The sequence below is a fragment of the Amphibalanus amphitrite genome, unplaced genomic scaffold (genome assembly GCF_019059575.1).
Source record: "Amphibalanus amphitrite isolate SeventyFive unplaced genomic scaffold, NRLGWU_Aamphi_draft 000567F_arrow, whole genome shotgun sequence".
Taxonomy (NCBI): domain Eukaryota; kingdom Metazoa; phylum Arthropoda; class Thecostraca; order Balanomorpha; family Balanidae; genus Amphibalanus; species Amphibalanus amphitrite.
This window is the reverse complement of record NW_024882061.1, coordinates 221,838-240,207: the sequence shown is the minus strand read 5'-3', so window position 1 is coordinate 240,207 and position 18,370 is coordinate 221,838. Positions and strand designations below refer to the sequence as shown.

Genomic DNA, 18,370 nt, shown 5'->3' with positions numbered 1-18,370 from the left:
CGAAAAACATGATTATTTTCTTTTTACAAAAAAAAAATAGAGTGTGGCCAGCCTGACGTTTATATTAATTCAGCCATTATGTAATTAGAGGACTCATCTATTGATATTTTATAGGAAAAAATACTTCATCCTTATTCCTTTTCATTTCATTCCAACATTTAGGGACAAGCACGTTGCCCCGGTACCCCTCCTTGTCACGCCTATGCACCCTGACAGTGACCGCTACCCGGACTGGAAGCCCAGACAGGCTAAATAAGTAGCACCGACCACGACTGTGTCCCCACTCACCCCTGAGGCTATTAGAGGCCCCACTCGTCACATCTCGTTTGTGTCGACAGCGGTCGTCATGGCAACGGTGGCCGAGATGCCGGCGAGTTACACGGTGCGTGACCAGCCGATCGCAGCGCCGCCTGGTGAGCCGGTCACCCCGCTAATGAGGGCCTGTCAGCAGGACGACCTGGAGACGGTGCAAAATATCCTCAACAAACACGTGAGTACTGTCCGATGGCCAGTGCCCAGAAAAAATGCGATCACGTCTCAAATGCCATCTCGATTCTTGAATATCATTAACTTCGATTGAGGAAGACTATACGGTGAATGTCATGTGAGTGCATTTTTAAAATGATTACGGAGCGAGCGAAGCGAGCGGAGTCTTACGTAGAATAACGGAAATTTCTGAGTATGAGCGGCCGGCCGGCCGGCCGTGGTCACGATTCTGCGACGCTTATATCTCAGCAACCACTTGACCGATTTGCACGCGGTAATTTTTGTAGGGTAGCTTCATTCCTTCTACCAAGTATTGGACTATTCCCGATGCATGTGGGTGACCCCTTATGCACGTGCCACGTGCAAAACGAAGAGGTGTCACTTTTGTAATTGTTGCAATATCTCGGTAACTACTTGGCCGATTGCGCTGAAAGTTGGCATGTAGGTAGGCACCCACTAGGCAATGCACATCCATGTGCCAGAGTTGGGGTGCTGCTGCACGTGCGCACGTGCAGGGGTCGATTCCAGATCTCGAGAACGGCTGGACCGATGGCGCTCAAATTTGGTACATGGTTAGGGACCGGTTAGTAGGGTGCCGTGCAAAAGTCAGTTGGGACCCATTTTGCACGTGCGCACGTGCAGGGTGCCGCTTCCAAATCTCGAGAACGGCTGGGCCGATTGTGCTCAAATTTGGCACATCGCTAGAGACCGGTTAGTAGGGTGCCGTGCACAAGTCAGTTGGAGGTACCCCCTCGCAATTTCGCACGTGCAAGGCCCACCCTCTCGCTCGCTCCGTTAATCGCCCCAAAAGGCGTTATACTGGTTTTATATCTTAGAAACCAAATTCCTCATAACGATAAAGGTAACTCACGTAAACAAATGGTTCCAGTTCTATAGTCTCGGCATCAGTGGCGGCGCCACGAATTTTCGCCAGTGGGGGCAAGCTTGAGGTGACCCGACTGTTGTCTGATACCCCGATCTGCAAAATCCATGAGCACCTTGTTCCTAGATGTTGCCAATTAAAAATTATTATGGTTTCAGGTTTCATGCATATTGCATACGTATTAACCCTCGCGGGCCCGGAACGGGGGGGGGGGGGAGGGAGCGTTTTTCGCCTCCCCTGACGAATATTTGCGATACCTCATTAACGCTTATAAGTAGAAAGACGAAACTTGCTGTACCTTATCCCCCATAAATTTGAAATCTTTTGAAGCAAAACAAATTGGACCTGGCCTTCTTGATAACGTCTCAGGGCCGATTTTTCTAGACTCCTGCACGGCAAACTTTGGTGTGACAGACGCGAACTTCAACCAGCTGCCCAAAACAGAGTCTTGGAGATAAAGATAAATAACGAGCACGGTCGTGTAGCATTTAACCTAGAAAAATACTTAAGTAACGTTGGTGACCTGACCTGAGGTCAGAGGTCAGGTCAACGACCCCGAGCTGAGGCTTGAGTTTTTTTTTTCGCAAATAACGTCAATAAAATGGTCATAGAGCTACGGCAGCGGTACTTTCGCATTCGTCTGGTCGAGACGCGTCGAATAACATATATATTGTTTGGAAAAGGTCAAGTTTTATGTTGACTTCACGTGACCTCGAATGACGTTTGGTTCACTTTGACACATGAAAGGTTGTTAGTGATGATTTCGTAGCCGCTGATCACGATTCTGGCATCCATTTTGCTCTAAGCATTAATTTAGAGCCTCAGGATGGCAAAACATGTCATAATTATTATGCCTGACTTAAATAAGTGAAATAGCCTCTAGCAAGGATACTCTCTTGTGACTTTAACCTTTTAGCAGCCTGGTATCGTAAGCTAAAGCACAAATAGGGGCCCGTTAAGCTTCAAAACATTTCAAAACATCTCGGAATTTAGCATACAAGATATAAGAAAAGTGCGAAGTTTGTGGTAAATTTTGATCACGACCGTGACCTTGACTTTGAATGTTATGCACATCATCGGAATCCTCAGACTCTCTCCTTTCGTTTAGCATCCATTTTAGCCGGTTTTATGCACCATGCCGTCCTCTGGAACACGTACTTTGAGACCACTACAAAAGAGCCGGTTTTTGCCTTTGACCCTGACTTTTGACCTTGAAAATTGACCTAAGGTCAAAAAGTTAAGGTGCTATAGAATAGGGCTGACCGAGATTACTTCGAATCGGACGAATTTCATAGTTCGGCTTCGGCTCACTCTTTTTCCTATGTAAAATTTAATTTTAGATAGGGTCTTACATGAGACAAAAATTGATCAGGGTACATCTTCCGTAGTAAAAATGCAGTTTTATGGGAACTGTTTCCAGATGTTATAGTGGTATACTTGCAACATCAGTTCCGTACCTCCTCTTTCTTATCGATGAATGGTCTTTTGCTTCGAAACCTCACCATACGGCGTACGAGTCCAAAACATCAGGTTGGATGGAATACCGGCGGCTGCAAAAACCTACGAAACAGGTGAAGCCTGCTCTTCAGAGCAATTTAAACTCTTCCAGAATTGCTGAATCTTGCCAGAGGCATTGGCGACTAAAGCCTCTCCCTCGGCAGAAACAATACAACGGCACTGATTGGTTGTTCACACATATTGTTACAGGTACTGACATAAACGATATCGATTTGTTGGATGCAAGCTTATAACTATGCCCTTAAATAATTTTTCCTACTATTGTCATGTAGTGAAAAGGCACATGTCAATGCTGGTGTTAAGGTTAGTACCCAAATCTGTTGAAATAACTCTATCAAAATATACAATTGACTTTTCAGCTGATACAAATCATTCAAATCAATTTTATTCAAATTTGTTTGCAATAGATTACCAACGTCACGTCCAACAATCACCATCGAAGTGCACTGAAGGAATATAGCTGAACAATTAAACATTAAACATATCAATAGGATCAGTAGGTTAAGCGATTTGGTGGCTTCCATTCATCCGAGTCCAGTGATAGAGTGCGGCGATTTCTGATGCCTTTTTAGTTTTTATACCTATTCCATCAGGGCCCATAATTCAAGCAGATAGCCCAAAGCTAAACGTAGATGGATGCTTAGGTCAAACGAACCATCAGGAAGGCATCTGGCGGCAAGATAAGGGATTTGGTCGGAAATGGTAGAAAGTTTAACCAGAATGAAGTAGCTACCAGCCGTAAGGGCTGTGTTGCAAAGAGGAATTTTGATTCAGGAACAGCTGATGATCGACAAAGAAAGAGCGAGAAAGAAGATCGGTGTGAGAGAGACCGTGAAGGAGCTGGTTCCGCTTATCCTGGCGCAGTGACTGAAATCCAATGCAAGATTCAGTCCTCCAGTCCAGTGATCATCTAGGAGAAGAGTCTCACGGTAGAAGTGGAGAAGCTTGGGAGAAGAGTCGAAGAAGTTGCTCTAGGAAGGGCAAAACAAACTGAGAGGAAAAGGTTATGCAAATGCTGAACAAACTGCGTAATATCACCACCTGTCATCATTCCATCCTGTTTTGTGATGAGCCAAATAAAGAGTGTATCAAATACTTAAGGTGATATGAGTTTTTCGTCAATAACTCCCGATCAAATTGAGTTAGCGAGTCGCAAAAGTCACGAATGGACTCAGGAAGACCTGCTGAATCGAATGATATGCAGCATAACCTTTTTTGATCAAGGTCGTGACCTAAGGGTACCTGACCTGACCTTGACCCGAGGTCAACACCCTAACTTGCTCTCACCCGAACAAAAAGTATACCATTCGACGCGCCTGATATAGCAAAACACGATGCTGACAAAATCGTGGATCTGCGACCATTTTGAGCGAAGTTATTCACCAAAAACCGAACCGGTCTTGCGCCTCTTGACCTGACCTCAGAGGTCACCAGTTAATCTCAGGCCTTAAAATCGGGTACCAATCGCTGCGTCTTGTAACTGCGCACACGCTCGTTCTTTCCCCAAGACTCTAGCTCAATTAGGGGCGAAACGGCGATGGGGGTCGTACCAACCTCTCATTCTCGGCCGGGGCGCACATAGAAAACCAATAGGCCCGGCGAGGGTTAAATACAAATGTGCAAATTTACTACGAAAGGAGTGTTTTTATCAAAAAATTGCAAGAGGACATCCCACCTTAAAATTCAATTTTACATCGGAAAAAAGGTGAGCCGAACTGAAATTGCAAAATCGAAAATCTCGGTCATCCCTACTATAGAATCTTCTCGTTGATACCTTTCGTTTGGTACAGTCCACAGCAGACGTAATGTGCGGTTTCAGTCATGGGTATGTTCTGCTTCTGAAGCTTAGGAACGATTAGCCAGACTGCAACGAGACTTTAACTGTAGCTTACATGTATCTTCACCCTTGCAGCTACAACTTTGTCTATTGACGTCTTCTTTTCAATCAGTCCGCATTTAAAAATCGTCGGTCAAAGCCAGCCGTTGAGATTGGTAAAACCACACATTACTTTAGCGGTGGGCTGTACCATTTTTGGTTCCGTAGCTGCCTTATTTACGGAGCTAGACAGGGGGGAGGGCTACCCCCGGGCTGCGGTGGGTGGGATTACCCCCCTGGGCCCGAGCGAGTCGCGAGCAAATAAAACTATAAAACTAGATTGCGAGACACAAACCTGTGAAAATGTTATGTTGAGATGTAAAATGGTGCATTCCTCAAAACAATAATCAGTACCTAGTTCTCTTTTTTACCGTAGTGCGTATATGTGCGATTCTCTCACACACGATTGATACCAGAATAAGCTCCATTAGGGCGATCCACATACATTTCCAGCTAAATCGGATATACATGCCTACCTATCACATTTTGTCATACCTCCCAAAACTCAGTCTCAGTGACAGTCTAAGGGTCCCCAAAAGAGGATGATCTCTTCTCTGGGCGATTTTGACAAACTGCCTCTCAACCTTCTCGAGGTCAAGCTCGAGGGCAGCCTTCTGGTGAACGAAAATGAGTAGGAGAATGAGTGGGAGTACGAGATATGCGACAGACGATCCGAGAACGAACGTTCTGCTGATGCACTTGATACGGGGACCGTCAAAAACAGGCGTACAACTATAACCGCCTATCATGAATGTTGCACCGGTCTTCTGTTCCCATTTCAACATCAGCCAAATTTTGTGGGGGCAAAAACATAGTCTTGCCCCCAAGGCCTCCTGCCAGTGGGGGCAGTCTGCCCCCACTGCCCCCACGGTGGCGCCGCCCTTGCTCGGCATCGCACACGGATGACGTTTATTAGACCGGTTTACCAAAATGAGGACAATGCTGGCTTTATTATGCTCTGTGGCATGTACCTATGTTGAGCAACGTTTGTTTTGCCTAGAATTTAGAAACACATCCTACAGTTGCAGCGCAATGTGTATAGTAAATGAAAGCGTCCTCACATTTATATTCATTCGTCACCAGCACCATAGGCGGCGGAACGGGGAGGGCATCGGGACACCGTGCCCCCTTTGATTTTGGCATTTTAACATTAGCCCTATGGGCGTTGCATGGAAAGAATGGGACCAAAAGTTGGCAGTGCCCCCCCCCCTAATTGATGGTGTTCCGCCGCTACTGACCAGCACCTAGGTATATGTACTCGCAAGATGTCTCCAGAATCTTGATGGTTTTCTTCCCAACACATGAAAGCATTGCTTACACCTATTTGTCAATGGGCTGGAAAGAATTAAGACTGAAAACGGGAAACCCAAAAAATGTCTTATTTTTATTGAATTATTCTGAATACAGCGTGGATATATGATATCCGAGGAGCCATTCGGTTTTCAATGACCTCGTTGTATCGTCCAGTTATTGATCTAGAGTCCCTCGCGCATGATTAAGTCTTGCGAACACGCTTAAGTTTGATGCCTTCCACTTTGTAGTGTAACCATGAAAACCAATTTGTCAGGAATCTTCTTAGAGGATGGATGAAACGGAGGTTAACGGTATATGGCAAACGGATAGTTCTTAAAAATCTAGCATTGTCAAAGCTGACCAATACATTAATGATGCTACCATGCCCTCCTGAGAGCTCCATTTATGGGTTGCAGAGAAGTTTTTTTGAGTTCGTGTGGAACAAGGGTCCTGATAAGATCAAGCGACGCTTTATGATGCGGGACTTTGATATTCCATGTTTGAAAACATATAATGATTCTTTGAAAATTTCCTGGATGAAAAGATATGTATGCTCGGAAGATGCTTGGAAGTTTTTAGCAGAAATGCAGCTATGTAAAAATGATATTCTTTTCTCGTGTGGTGATGCAAGCTTCTCGAAAGCTGTAGGTTCGGTTTCAGATGGTATCAATCCGTTCTGGCGGGAGGTTTTTAGTAAATGGGATGCCTTCAAAAAGTGTTTTGAAGTCTTACCGGAAAATGTTAAGACGCAACCTTTGTTTTTGTCCTCCTTCTTCAAGCGTAATCACAAAGTTATGTGGAATGGCCGTCTATACAGAGCTGGTTGTACCAATGTAGGTGACGTTTGGACGGATGAAAGAAGGTTTATGAATATTGCTGAAATAAACAACACTTATGGCTTGCGTCTCCAACAGCTTGAATTCGCGGGCATTGTTAGAGTAATAAGGACAGCATATACGGGGGAGTTGCCACCTCATGACATTGGACCTAAAATGCAGCCAGCGTTGGCAACTCTCTTAGGATGTAAGGGAGGATGTAGGATATACTATAAGACAATGCTACAGCATAAGTAGGGGAGAGTGGGGCAAAGCGGCCACCCTAACGTTTCTAACGATGCCGACGCTTGATTTTTAAACTTAGAAAGATTCTTTCTATACCAGTGTGATCCCTATTAAATTGTCTTTTATTCCAACTGCGTTTCATTTCCAAAGGCGTTCACATATGGGAGATATTGACAAATCTTTAAACCTATAGCATATTGGCCACTTTGCCCCACCCCTGAGGCAAAGCGGCCACTGGCGACTTCTCAAGTCCCGATATGAGAAACAGAATAGTTCGCTCATGCACGACTAGGGTATTTGATGGTGACAAGGTTTAAGGGAAGATGGATGTTTACTTTGTTATCTTCCCACCTATTGCTAAACAAAGAAAGAATTTTCTTGGAAAAACATTTAATTGCATAATTTGGTAACTCATGTAACCGAAAAGTGGCCAAGATGAATGCATGACGACACATTTGAATATAAATAATGTTTTTATCCAGATGGAAACAACTTATGACCAATTGGGGGCTGGCCACTTTGCCCCGGCCGCTTTGCCCCGCACATACCGTCCGAGACAAAAATATTCCAGCTCAGCTATTAGTGGGGTAAAAAGCATTAAAATTGGTAGAAGGCATGTATGATAACCACGCAATGCATGGACAAAAACGCTTATAAAAATTCCAAACGGTTATGGAATAAAATAACATTTAAAAATTGCAAACATAATTGGTAACCTGGCAAGAAATGCTTTTCCGTGTTTCACTAAACAATGGCGATGGGCCTGAAACCCCGGTCTGGCTCATTCGAACGACCGCGAAGAGAAGTATAATTGGAAACCATAAATTGGAGCTAACGCCAGCTGTGGAGGGCTAAAACGATGGGTGGCCGCTTTGCCCCGGGTGGCCGCTTTGCCCCACTCTCCCCTACTTTAAAACACGGGATGGTTTAAAATCACAAATAAAATGGAATAACGATCTACAGTGTCAGCTAGAATGGGACCTCATTTACAACAGATTTGCGAACTGTACTAAAAATACTACTCTTAGATGGTTCCAGGATAGATTAGTACACAGAATATTAACGACAAACGTTTTCGTGTCAAAATTCACTGAAGAAAGTCCATTGTGTACATTCTGCAATGCAGATAGAGAGACGCTTCTGCATCTTTTTGCTGAGTGCGAACAGGTTCAATGTGTTTGGAGAGCAATGGTGAGCAGGGTCAGGGAGCGATTGCATTACAATGTTGTTCTAAGCAAACGGGCAATAATTGTTGGATTCGAGGAAAATGAGACATTTCATATGGCTGATGCTGCAGCTGCTATTCAGAGACTGTTTTTGCTAGGAAAATATTATATTTACAGAACAAAAGTGGCACAACATGGTATAGGAATAGCTGATATGTTTTCATTCTGTGATTTTATGACAAGGGCAGAGTTTGGTAATATGCGAGTGGGCATGGCCGATACAGAAAAGAAGAAGGTAGAGGTGCATCAAAAACTTTGTCTCATTAGCTACACATCTCGCGAACAGGGACAACGAGCGTAATAACAGGACATATAGGGCGGGCGAGGTTCGGACGCTGAGCTGTCGCCAGATTTACACCCCGCCCGTTCCCATCCGTGACCGGCCCTGAGGTTTTACCTGGGACCGGTCCGCTGGCCGGGCGTGCGACAGGTGTCCGGTTCTGTGTACTGTGTGTACTGCTATGTGATTGTCAGTTATGTAAATAAATTTGTGAAAAAAATGAAAACCAATTTGTTGCATCATTTTCTTTTTAATTAGCGATTTGGACTCATGGCGATGATACCAATCCATCTTTCCGGCCCGATATCGCGTGTCATCCATTATTACCCCATTGTTTTCTATCCTAACAAACGGGGCCGCTCTTTATTGTAATGGGTGGACCGTAACCGTAAGCCCACTTGACCTACTCTGTCACCGTGGTAAGGTAATGAGCGTATTGAATTATTGATCGGGATCGTTACGGAAGACACTGCTGCAGGTTTCCTGTATAACTATAGGACTTACCATCGCCAGCAAACTTAACGCGTCATTATATGAAAAGTGTAAATGTTTAGTTTGTGGGCTACAGTTGCCATTTACTGGAAGGGATCCAGATTGACACATTGGCTTACATGTTCCTGCAAAGCTCACTGAAATAGGGCGGGTCAGACATGTTTATTCATTCACGTTGGCTAGCGAGTCTATGGAAGGTAAGCAAATTACACATGATGCCAGAATAAGCAGGCTGTGTACAAATCAAAAGCGTCAGTCTCTGTTCTCCCAACCCCACTGGCAGTTCCACGTCGAACAATTTCAGCAGGCTCTCAAATTCCAAGCGTGGAAACTCACAAACTTGTGCCTACGCGGCGACGAGCAGGAAACCGACTGAAATTTGTGAGATACGACCACACGCGAGTGCGTTCACATAAAGCAATTTAAAAGGCGTGTGACCTCGACTTTAATTGGACTCAACTCTTTACTCTGGCAAATGCATGCGTGTATGGAAACGTTAAAACCGGCTAAAATGGCAGTCCTTGAAATACATGATTCGGAAATATGCCTAAGTAAAAGCAATAAGTTGGTGGGGCCTATATAACACCATGGCATAAATAAAAAACACTTACAATTTGCACGCTTAAAAATTGTGCGATAAAACCTAGATGCGTTTGAAGCACGGTGTTCCACGCCTTGCCACAACAGACGACAAATGTGAATATCCTGCATCATGAAATCTAACCATAAATCACTGTCCATTGGAAAGGTCTAGTCACTCATCACTTGATGCACAAATCATTAAGCCACCTTCCATAGCTTATATGTTTCTAGGAATCAAATTCATTCGCAAAACTGCATGCACATTGCATATTCCTCCTCCACATCCAAATAAATTGCCGTAGAGGTGCCGCCCAAACGTTGTCAGTGCATTGTAAAGCCTGCGGAAAATAACCGCCGAGACTTAGCACCTAAATAACACCTTGTTAGCTGCGACTTATCACATTGCAGAGCTCAGCGAAACACTTTTTCCGGTCAGGGCTGAGGCCTGAGCGCGGTACGAAGCAAAGCACTTTCATTATATTGACATAGCACCAAGCTCAAAATACGTGTGCAGGTTGTTTATATCAAGTTTATAGCTTCCTAAAAAACAATTATAACTTATATAGTTCCACAAATCCTTCACGATATGACATCAAAACACCTTTCCGGTTATTAATCTATCACCGTGCGTATTTCACACCCACCCCATCTGACCCTATCTGACCCGCCACCCTCCGCCGCCAGCCGGAGTCGGTGCGGCAGCGGGACCGTCGCCAGAAGAGCGCTCTGCACCACTGCGCCGACGGCACCGTCTCCGGCTGCGCTGACCTCCTGCTGACCGCCTGCCCGGAGCTGCTGGACGCTGCTGACGAGGACGGCCACACGTCCGTCCACCTGGCCGTCATCGCAGGCCACCAGCCGCTGCTGAGGCTGCTGGTAGAGCGGGGGGCCGACCTGGACCGGCGCGACCACGAGCTCCACTCGGCAGTCCACTGGGCTACTGGTGAGAGAGAAAGAGAGAGAGAGAGAGAGAGAGAGAGAGAGAGAGAGAGAGAGAGAGAGAGAGAGAGAGAGAGAGAGAGAGAGAGAGAGGGAGAGAGAGAGAGAGACCACGAGCTCCACTCAGCAGTCCACTGGGCCACCGCTGAGAGAGCAGGGACACCATGGGTCACAGGTGAAAGATAGAGGGAACACTGCGCCAGGCTGCATTGGCACGGACACGAGCTCCACTCGGCCGTCCAGTGGGCCTATACGGTGAGAGAGGGGGCGGGGGACTCTGGGCCACTGCACTGGTGAGAGAGCTGAGGGCCATTCAGTGGGCCCGTGATGAGATATAGGGTCACGGTCCACTAGGCTAGCGGTAAGATATTTAACTGTCCATGGACAGATATATATCTTACCGCTAGCGCTAGAGCACTGGGCCAGCGTTTTGAGATGAGGAAGTCAATGATCATTGACTGAAATACATTCCGTTCAGGCTTATTCCAAGCCAGTACTTGCTGTGATTAAATGAGTCAGCGCCAGCATCGCATGTCCTCACTTTAACGTTTGTCCCTTTGATGCACTCAGCTGACCTGCGACACATTTTGATAATCTCGATATCATGCACTACAAGGAATTATGGCACCTTACTGGATCGGATGAGACTGTAAGATTCATTAGAACGGCGAGGCCCACAGCCATACACACATCGGCGCCGCAAACGCCCGTACGTACTCGGCGGCGGCATCGTGCGAACCCATGACTCATATGAAACACCCAGTGACACCTAGCGGTCGGCCAGACATTGCACTGACGTGGAAGTGACTACAGGCGGCGGCGCCCCACGAACTGCACCCTTCCCTTTGCTGACAAACCATCACAGAGGGAACATCTTTGTGCTGCCTGCCGACGATTGCAGATTGCCACTAGGCGCAAATAAGGTGGGTCGTATCCTGCATTTCCGCTGACGCCCTACTGGCCGCCATGACCGACTGGCCCTAGGACAGGGTTGCGCGTCGGCCATTATTGTTCAGGCCAGAGCTCTCCAACGGCCGACAGTATCACCGACCGTATACGCAGTTATGCTCGTGCCCCATTTCAGGGAGATACGATTTATGCTGCCACCAGACTGCTAGCCTCGCATCTTGTTGTGTTCATAGACCTGTCCACGTGCATGACCTAATGTCTCTGTGCACCCAAGGCCAAGCCACCCTGACGCCATCTTGGCGGGAGCGACCAGCAATCGTGTGACCTCTGCCCAGCGATCGCGTGATCGTGACGTCAGCGGTAGGTGTGGACACCTCCAGCGCTGGTGGCGCCGCGGCGGCAGCGACAGCAACTGCTGGTAGCCACGTGGCCGCCAGCGGCGCAGGCGCGGGCGTGTCACGTAACCGTCATCTGCGCCGTGAGGCGGCCCGGGTGACTCATCCGCCGTGACGTCAGCTGACCGTGACCGTGGCGTAGCGGCCTTTGGCCCAGCGCCCGGACCGCAGGTCCGCAGCTGATCGGGGGTCGTCTTGCACCGGGTCTGCAGCGGGCCATCTGGGCTGGAGTCAGGTCACTGCTGGCCGTATGCCGCTCTGTGGGTGCTAGAATGACTGCATGCTGCATTGCCGCCACGAGCATGTCCACTGACCGTCACACCTACACCGGAGTCGCAGTGTCGCACTCCCACTGAACTCATCTGTCCGCTGGCAGTGTGTATGGTACTGAGAAGCCTGTCCATCGACGCAGCCTGTATTAAGTCCTGGCACTGACTGACCGGCGCGACTCACCGGCCGGTTGCGATCGGCCACCGTGTGCCCGAGGCGCCGGACGTGCACAGCGGTCAGCGTCCACGCAGGGACGCGGCAGGGGTGTGCACAGATGTCAGTGCACACAGACAGGCCGCCAGCCGGCACCAAGTCTCTACACTGCCCTTCCCGAAGAAAATGAGCTATTGCGCCGCACACCAACACATAACTATGAAAAAAAATCAGTTTGTTTCCGCAATCGGCCCAACCGGCGATCACCAGCTTCGCTAGCACCCGACTCCGCCGGTACGGACGTTAACTGTTTCGCAGCCGTCAGCCCGCCGCTATCGGGGGGCACCGCCACTTCGAGACAATCATCGCCTGATGGCGCAGGCGCCTTCGCTAATGGCACCTGCGTGCCCAGTCACAGAAGTTTCCACCGGCAGCCGCCGTGCGGCAGGATCCAGTCCGGGTAAGCAGGTCGGCGGTCGCTGGGAGGCGGAGCTCGACATCCTGAGCAGAGGCGCGTGCAGCTGGGTCGGCGGCGTCGGCTCCTCTGCAGCCGCACTCCTGGTTCGGCCACGGTCTCGGCTGCACCAGCAGTCATCGCAGGAGGTTCTGTAACCGTGTTTCCGTTTAGTCTACGTCTCAACTGATCAGTATGCCGTCGCCATATCCTGCCGTCCTCTAGCTCGATCGCGTACGATACTGGCCCGTCGACACCAACGACCACTCCAGCAGCCCATGGCGACCCATCACCGTAGTTTCTGGAAAAAAAAACACGAGATATGACACACCAAATCTTCTTTCAGATCTTACCTTGCTGTCATGAATTCCTTCTGTTTCACCCGATGCTCAGTCACTCCCTTCCGCATGTCCGGGTGAAGGAGATCCAGCCGGCTCCGGATGCTGCGTCCAACCATGAGCTCTGAGGGATAAACTGAGGTCGTGCTGTGAGGTGTGATATTCTGACAGCGCAGCCAACGAGACAAAGCATCTTCCCAGTTGTCGTCAGACCTCTACTAGGCAAGCTTGACATCACGCACAGCATGCTCAGCCAATCCGTTGCCTTGGCTGTGGCGAGGTACTTTCGTCCTGTGATGTCTGCCATTTCCCTGCATAAAACATTGAAACTCGGATGAGGTGAATGATGTGGCGTTTTCAGTCACAACCGTGTCTGGTAATCCCCATCGGGAACACATTTCCCAGCCTAGTAATCGTCGACTTGGAGCTGACAGTGGTTCAGCACTCTGCCTCAATCCACTTAGAATCAACGTCTACCACGCCCATCACGTACCTTCCTTTCGTGGGCTCGGCAAAGTCGATGTGTATCCGTGACCAGGCACGATCCGGCCAGGGCTACATGCGGAGGGCAGCGCGATCAGGTGCTGGCCTGCTCTCCTGGCATGCCCGACACAGGCTCCCGACACGCTCGATGACCTTGTCCATGAGCGGCCACCAGACGCAGCCTCTTGCTAGAGCCTTCATGCAACTTACTCCAGGTTGCGCCACGTGGAGCTCGGCCAAGATCGCTTTACGTGCCCTGCTCGAAATAACGACTCGGTGACCCCACATGAGCACGCCGCAGCATACGGACAATGCCAGCCGTTTACCAGCAATGCAGACAGTTCCGAGTCCGTGCTGAGAGGCCGGCCACCCCTTTTGGACAAGACGCTTCACTCAGGACAGCACTGGATCCCGTGATGTCAGCACCGCTGTGAGAATTTGCTTGGCGCTGGAGACTTCGGCCAAGGATGCACACCTCATGTCCGGCAGCGGCCGTGCGGCAATGTCAGGTGGTGTATGGTACTGAGAGACTTGTCCATCGACGCAGCCTGTATTCGGTCCCGGCACCGACTGACCGGCGCGGCTCACCGGCCGGTCGCGATCGGCCACCGTGTGCCCGAGGCGCCGAGCGTGCACAGAGGTCAGCGTCCACGCAGGGCCGCGGCAGGGGTGTGCACAGATGTCAGTGCACACAGAAGGCCGCCAGCCGGCACCAAGTCCATACACAGTGACACACACCGGTCCGCTGACCGTCCCACTTCCCCGGCCCGCTGGCTGGATGCGACCTCCTCTGCCCGCTGGCAGTGACACTCAACGGTCCGCTGACCGTCCCACTTCCACGGCCCGCTGGCTGGAAGCGCCCTCCTCTGCCCGCTGGCAGACACTCAACGGTCCGCTGACCGTCCCACTTTCACGGCCCGCTGGCTGGAAGCGCCCTCCTCTGCCCGCTGGCAGACACTCACCGGTCAGCTGACCGTCCCACTTCCACGGCCCGCTGGCTGGAAGCGCCCTCCTCTGCCCACTGGCAGTGACACTCAACGGTCCGCTGACCGTCCCACTTCCACGGCCCGCTGGCTGGAAGCGCCCTCCTCTGCCCGCTGGCAGTGACACTCAACGGTCCGCTGGCCGTCCCACTTCCACGGCCCGCTGGCTGGAAGCCCCCTCCTCTGCCCGCTGGCAGTGACACTCAACGGTCCGCTGACCGTCCCACTTCCACGGCCCGCTGACTGGAAGCGCCCTCCTCTGCCCGCTGGCAGACACTCACCGGTCAGCTGACCGTCCCACTTCCCCGGCCCGCTGGCTGGAAGCGCCCTCCTCTGCCCGCTGGCAGTGACACTCAACGGTCCGCTGACCGTCCAACTTCCACGGCCCGCTGGCTGGAAGCGCCCTCCTCTGCCCGCTGGCAGCGACACTCAACGGTCCGCTGACCGTCCCACTTCCACGGCCCGCTGGCTGGAAGGGCCTCCTCTGCCCGCTGGCAGTGACATTCAACGGTCCGCTGACCGTCCCACTTCCACGGCCCGCTGACTGGAAGCGCCCTCCTCCGCCCGCTGGCAGACACTCACCGGTCAGCTGACCGTCCCACTTCCCCGGCCCGCTGGCTGGAAGCGCCCTCCTCTGCCCGCTGGCAGTGACACTCAACGGTCCGCTGACCGTCCCACTTCCACGGCCCGCTGGCTGGAAGCGCCCTCCTCTGCCCGCTGGCAGCGACACTCAACGGTCCGCTGACCGTCCCACTTCCACGGCCCGCTGGCTGGAAGTGCCTCCTCTGCCCGCTGGCAGTGACACTCAACGGTCCGCTGACCGTCCCACTTCCACGGCCCGCTGGCTGGAAGCCCCCTCCTCTGCCCGCTGGCAGTGACACCCAACGGTCCGCTGACCGTCCCACTTCCACGGCCCGCTGGCTGGAAGTGCCCTCCTCTGCCCGCTGGCAGTGACACTCAACGGTCCGCTGACCGTCCCACTTCCACGGCCCGCTGGCTGGAAGCGCCCTCCTCTGCCCGCTGGCAGTGACACACACCGGTCCGCTGACCGTCCCACTTCCACGGCCCACTGGCTGGAAGCGCCCTCCTCTGCCCGCTGGCAGTGACTTTCACCGGTCCGCTGGCCCGCTGGCTGGAAGGGCCTCCTTTGCCCGCTGGCAGTGACACACACCGGTCCGCTGACCGTCCCACTTCCACGGCCCGCTGGCTGGAAGGGCCTCCTTTGCCCGCTGGCAGTGACACACACCGGTCCGCTGACCGTCCCACTTCCACGGCCCACTGGCTGGAAGCGCCCTCCTCTGCCCGCTGGCAGTGACACTCAACGGTCCGCTGACCGTCCCACTTCCACGGCATGCTAGCTGGAGCCTGGAAGCGCCCTCCTCTGCCCGCTGGCAGTGACACTCAACGGTCCACTGACCGTCCCACTTCCACGGCCCGCTGACTGGAAGCGCCCTCCTCTGCCCGCTGGGTCTGACACTCACTGGTCCGCTGACCGTACCCATTCCGCGGCACGCTGGCTGGATATGGAGCAGCGCCCACTGTCACCGGTCCGCTGACCATACCATACCTGTCTGCTGTCTGTCACGTCTCCCTTACTAACCTGCTGGAACCCATACTCACCGGGTCGTCAAACGGTCCACTTTCTCGAGCCCCCGGCGGCAGCACCAACTACCGATGAGTCACCTATTCATTCGACTAACGTCAGGGGCGACTTACAGGTCCCCGTGCCGCTGCGGCAGCGGCGGTGAAATCAGCCGCCATTCCTTCTCTCAACACCGAAACAGGATTACCGACTAACCTTCAGAGCCGCCGCGGCGCCCGCACCGGCCCGCGCAGAATGAACGATGATGCACCGACCGGCCGCCGCCGTGTGGCGTGTCAACAGTCTGCCTCGCCCGTGCCTGTCCCATCTGCACCATGCGCGATACCGCTCCCCGAGCTGGGTCTACTCGGCTCGTCACAGCGTTCCCGACAGCCGTCTCGCGGGCGCCGCGCTCGAAGCTGCAGCAGCAGCCCGGACACCACCGACTGGGCAAGCAAAGACACCGCCGGCAGCTCCGAGTGCTCCTCTAGCTCCGCCGTCGCATCACTGCGCGGCCACAAGCGGTCTCGGACGTCATTATCCCTCACCCCTCGACGTCGCTGCCTCCCCACCGGAACGGTCGGTTTCCTTACTTTCGGCACCATCCCCTCTACCTCCTGCCAGCCCCCTCCTCCCCGTGGCCTGAAACTGCCCACCGCCAGTGCCACCGCACTTCGCGCGCTCGCCGAGCGCTCCTCGGTAGTGTCGGTGGCCGAGGTAGTCTTTCCCCGCCTACCTCCCTCCGACGGCCTCCGCGGTCAGCCGAGGTACCCGCCGCTCACCCCGGCCGGGTACCTGCGTGGTGTCCCGGCGATCGCGACCTCTACGGCCTAATTTTCCCATACATTTGGCAATTTCTTTGGCGTCTTTCAGCGGGAAATCACGGCACTGACCCTATGCAAGACGCTGATCGACAGAGGGCGTGAAGGGAGTCGAGACCGAGTCGCGCCAAAAGAAAATTGGTATATGAATGTTACGCGTACCACCGATTGCCGAGCACGTGCTAATGGCACCTTACTGGATCGGATGAGACTGTAAGATTCATTAGAACGGCGAGGCCCACAGCCATACACACATCGGCGCCGCAAACGCCCGTACGTACTCGGCGGCGGCATCGTGCGAACCCATGACTCATATGAAACACCCAGTGACACCTAGCGGTCGGCCAGACATTGCACTGACGTGGAAGTGACTACAGGCGGCGGCGCCCCACGAACTGCACCCTTCCCTTTGCTGACAAACCATCACAGAGGGAACATCTTTCCCCACCTCCTCCCCACTCCCCCACTATTACATTATCTTCCCTCCCAACCCATTGTCTCCTCCTTTCATCAGTCCGTCTCGTCTTTCAGCGGGAAATCACGGCACTGACCCTATGCAAGACGCTGATCGACAGAGGGCGTGAAGGGAGTCGAGACCGAGTCGCGCCAAAAGAAAATTGGTATATGAATGTTACGCGTACCACCGATTGCCGAGCACGTGCTAACGACGTGGATAACATTGCAATTGACTTCTGTTATGAACTGGTATCTCAGTAATCAGGGTATCGTGTAATCTGGACATTGAGTACAGCACCGTGGCGTGAACAAAGACTGCATGCCTGAAATCATAGTGCTGTAGCAGCCTCTTCCTAGGGTATTATATATTTATAAGTCGTTTATAGCGGAGACGTTCAATTACGATGCCTATAGCTATATTATCATCGTTTTCAGCAAGCACCTGACCTGCATGCAATGGCGTTCATGCCTTGTGCTTGAGGAGAGTCCTAATAATTTGCACGCAGCCTATAATTCGCATCAATACAACATTTCAGAGCGCATATACGATTTATGTCAAAATGTACCAGTGTTGCTATGCAACATATTGCATGGTTATAAGCATAAATTACCAGGAATCGGAAAGGCTTATGACATTGACTTGTGTTCAATGCGGCCTTCAGAAATTCCTCCTCTGTGGCAGGCCGCTGCGCCACACAGGGAAAAGCAATTAGCCGCGTCGGATATGTCTCACGCAGCGTCTGACGGCCGTGGTGTCTGACCCCCGCCCGGGGACCCAATAATCAGCTGTCCGGTCGACCTTATGACCTGCTGTCATTGGAGCGGCGCAGTATATTGACGGCAGCGGTTATATCGAGGAGCTACGCTGGAAGCATTTTAATTAGCAGTCA

General features: G+C 51.6%; 1 protein-coding gene across 1 annotated transcript in view; it reads left to right on the top strand.

Moving 5' to 3' along the window:
- The first annotated feature begins 336 nt into the window (after positions 1-336).
- LOC122393985 overlaps positions 337-18,370 on the top strand; it is a 34,490-nt gene continuing 16,456 nt past the window's right edge. Inside the window, exons 1-2 of the mRNA XM_043390509.1 lie at positions 337-490; positions 10,382-10,640. Coding sequence (XP_043246444.1) covers positions 347-490; positions 10,382-10,640 — 403 coding nt within the window. The 5' untranslated portion in view covers positions 337-346. The remainder of the gene's footprint in view (positions 491-10,381; positions 10,641-18,370) is intronic.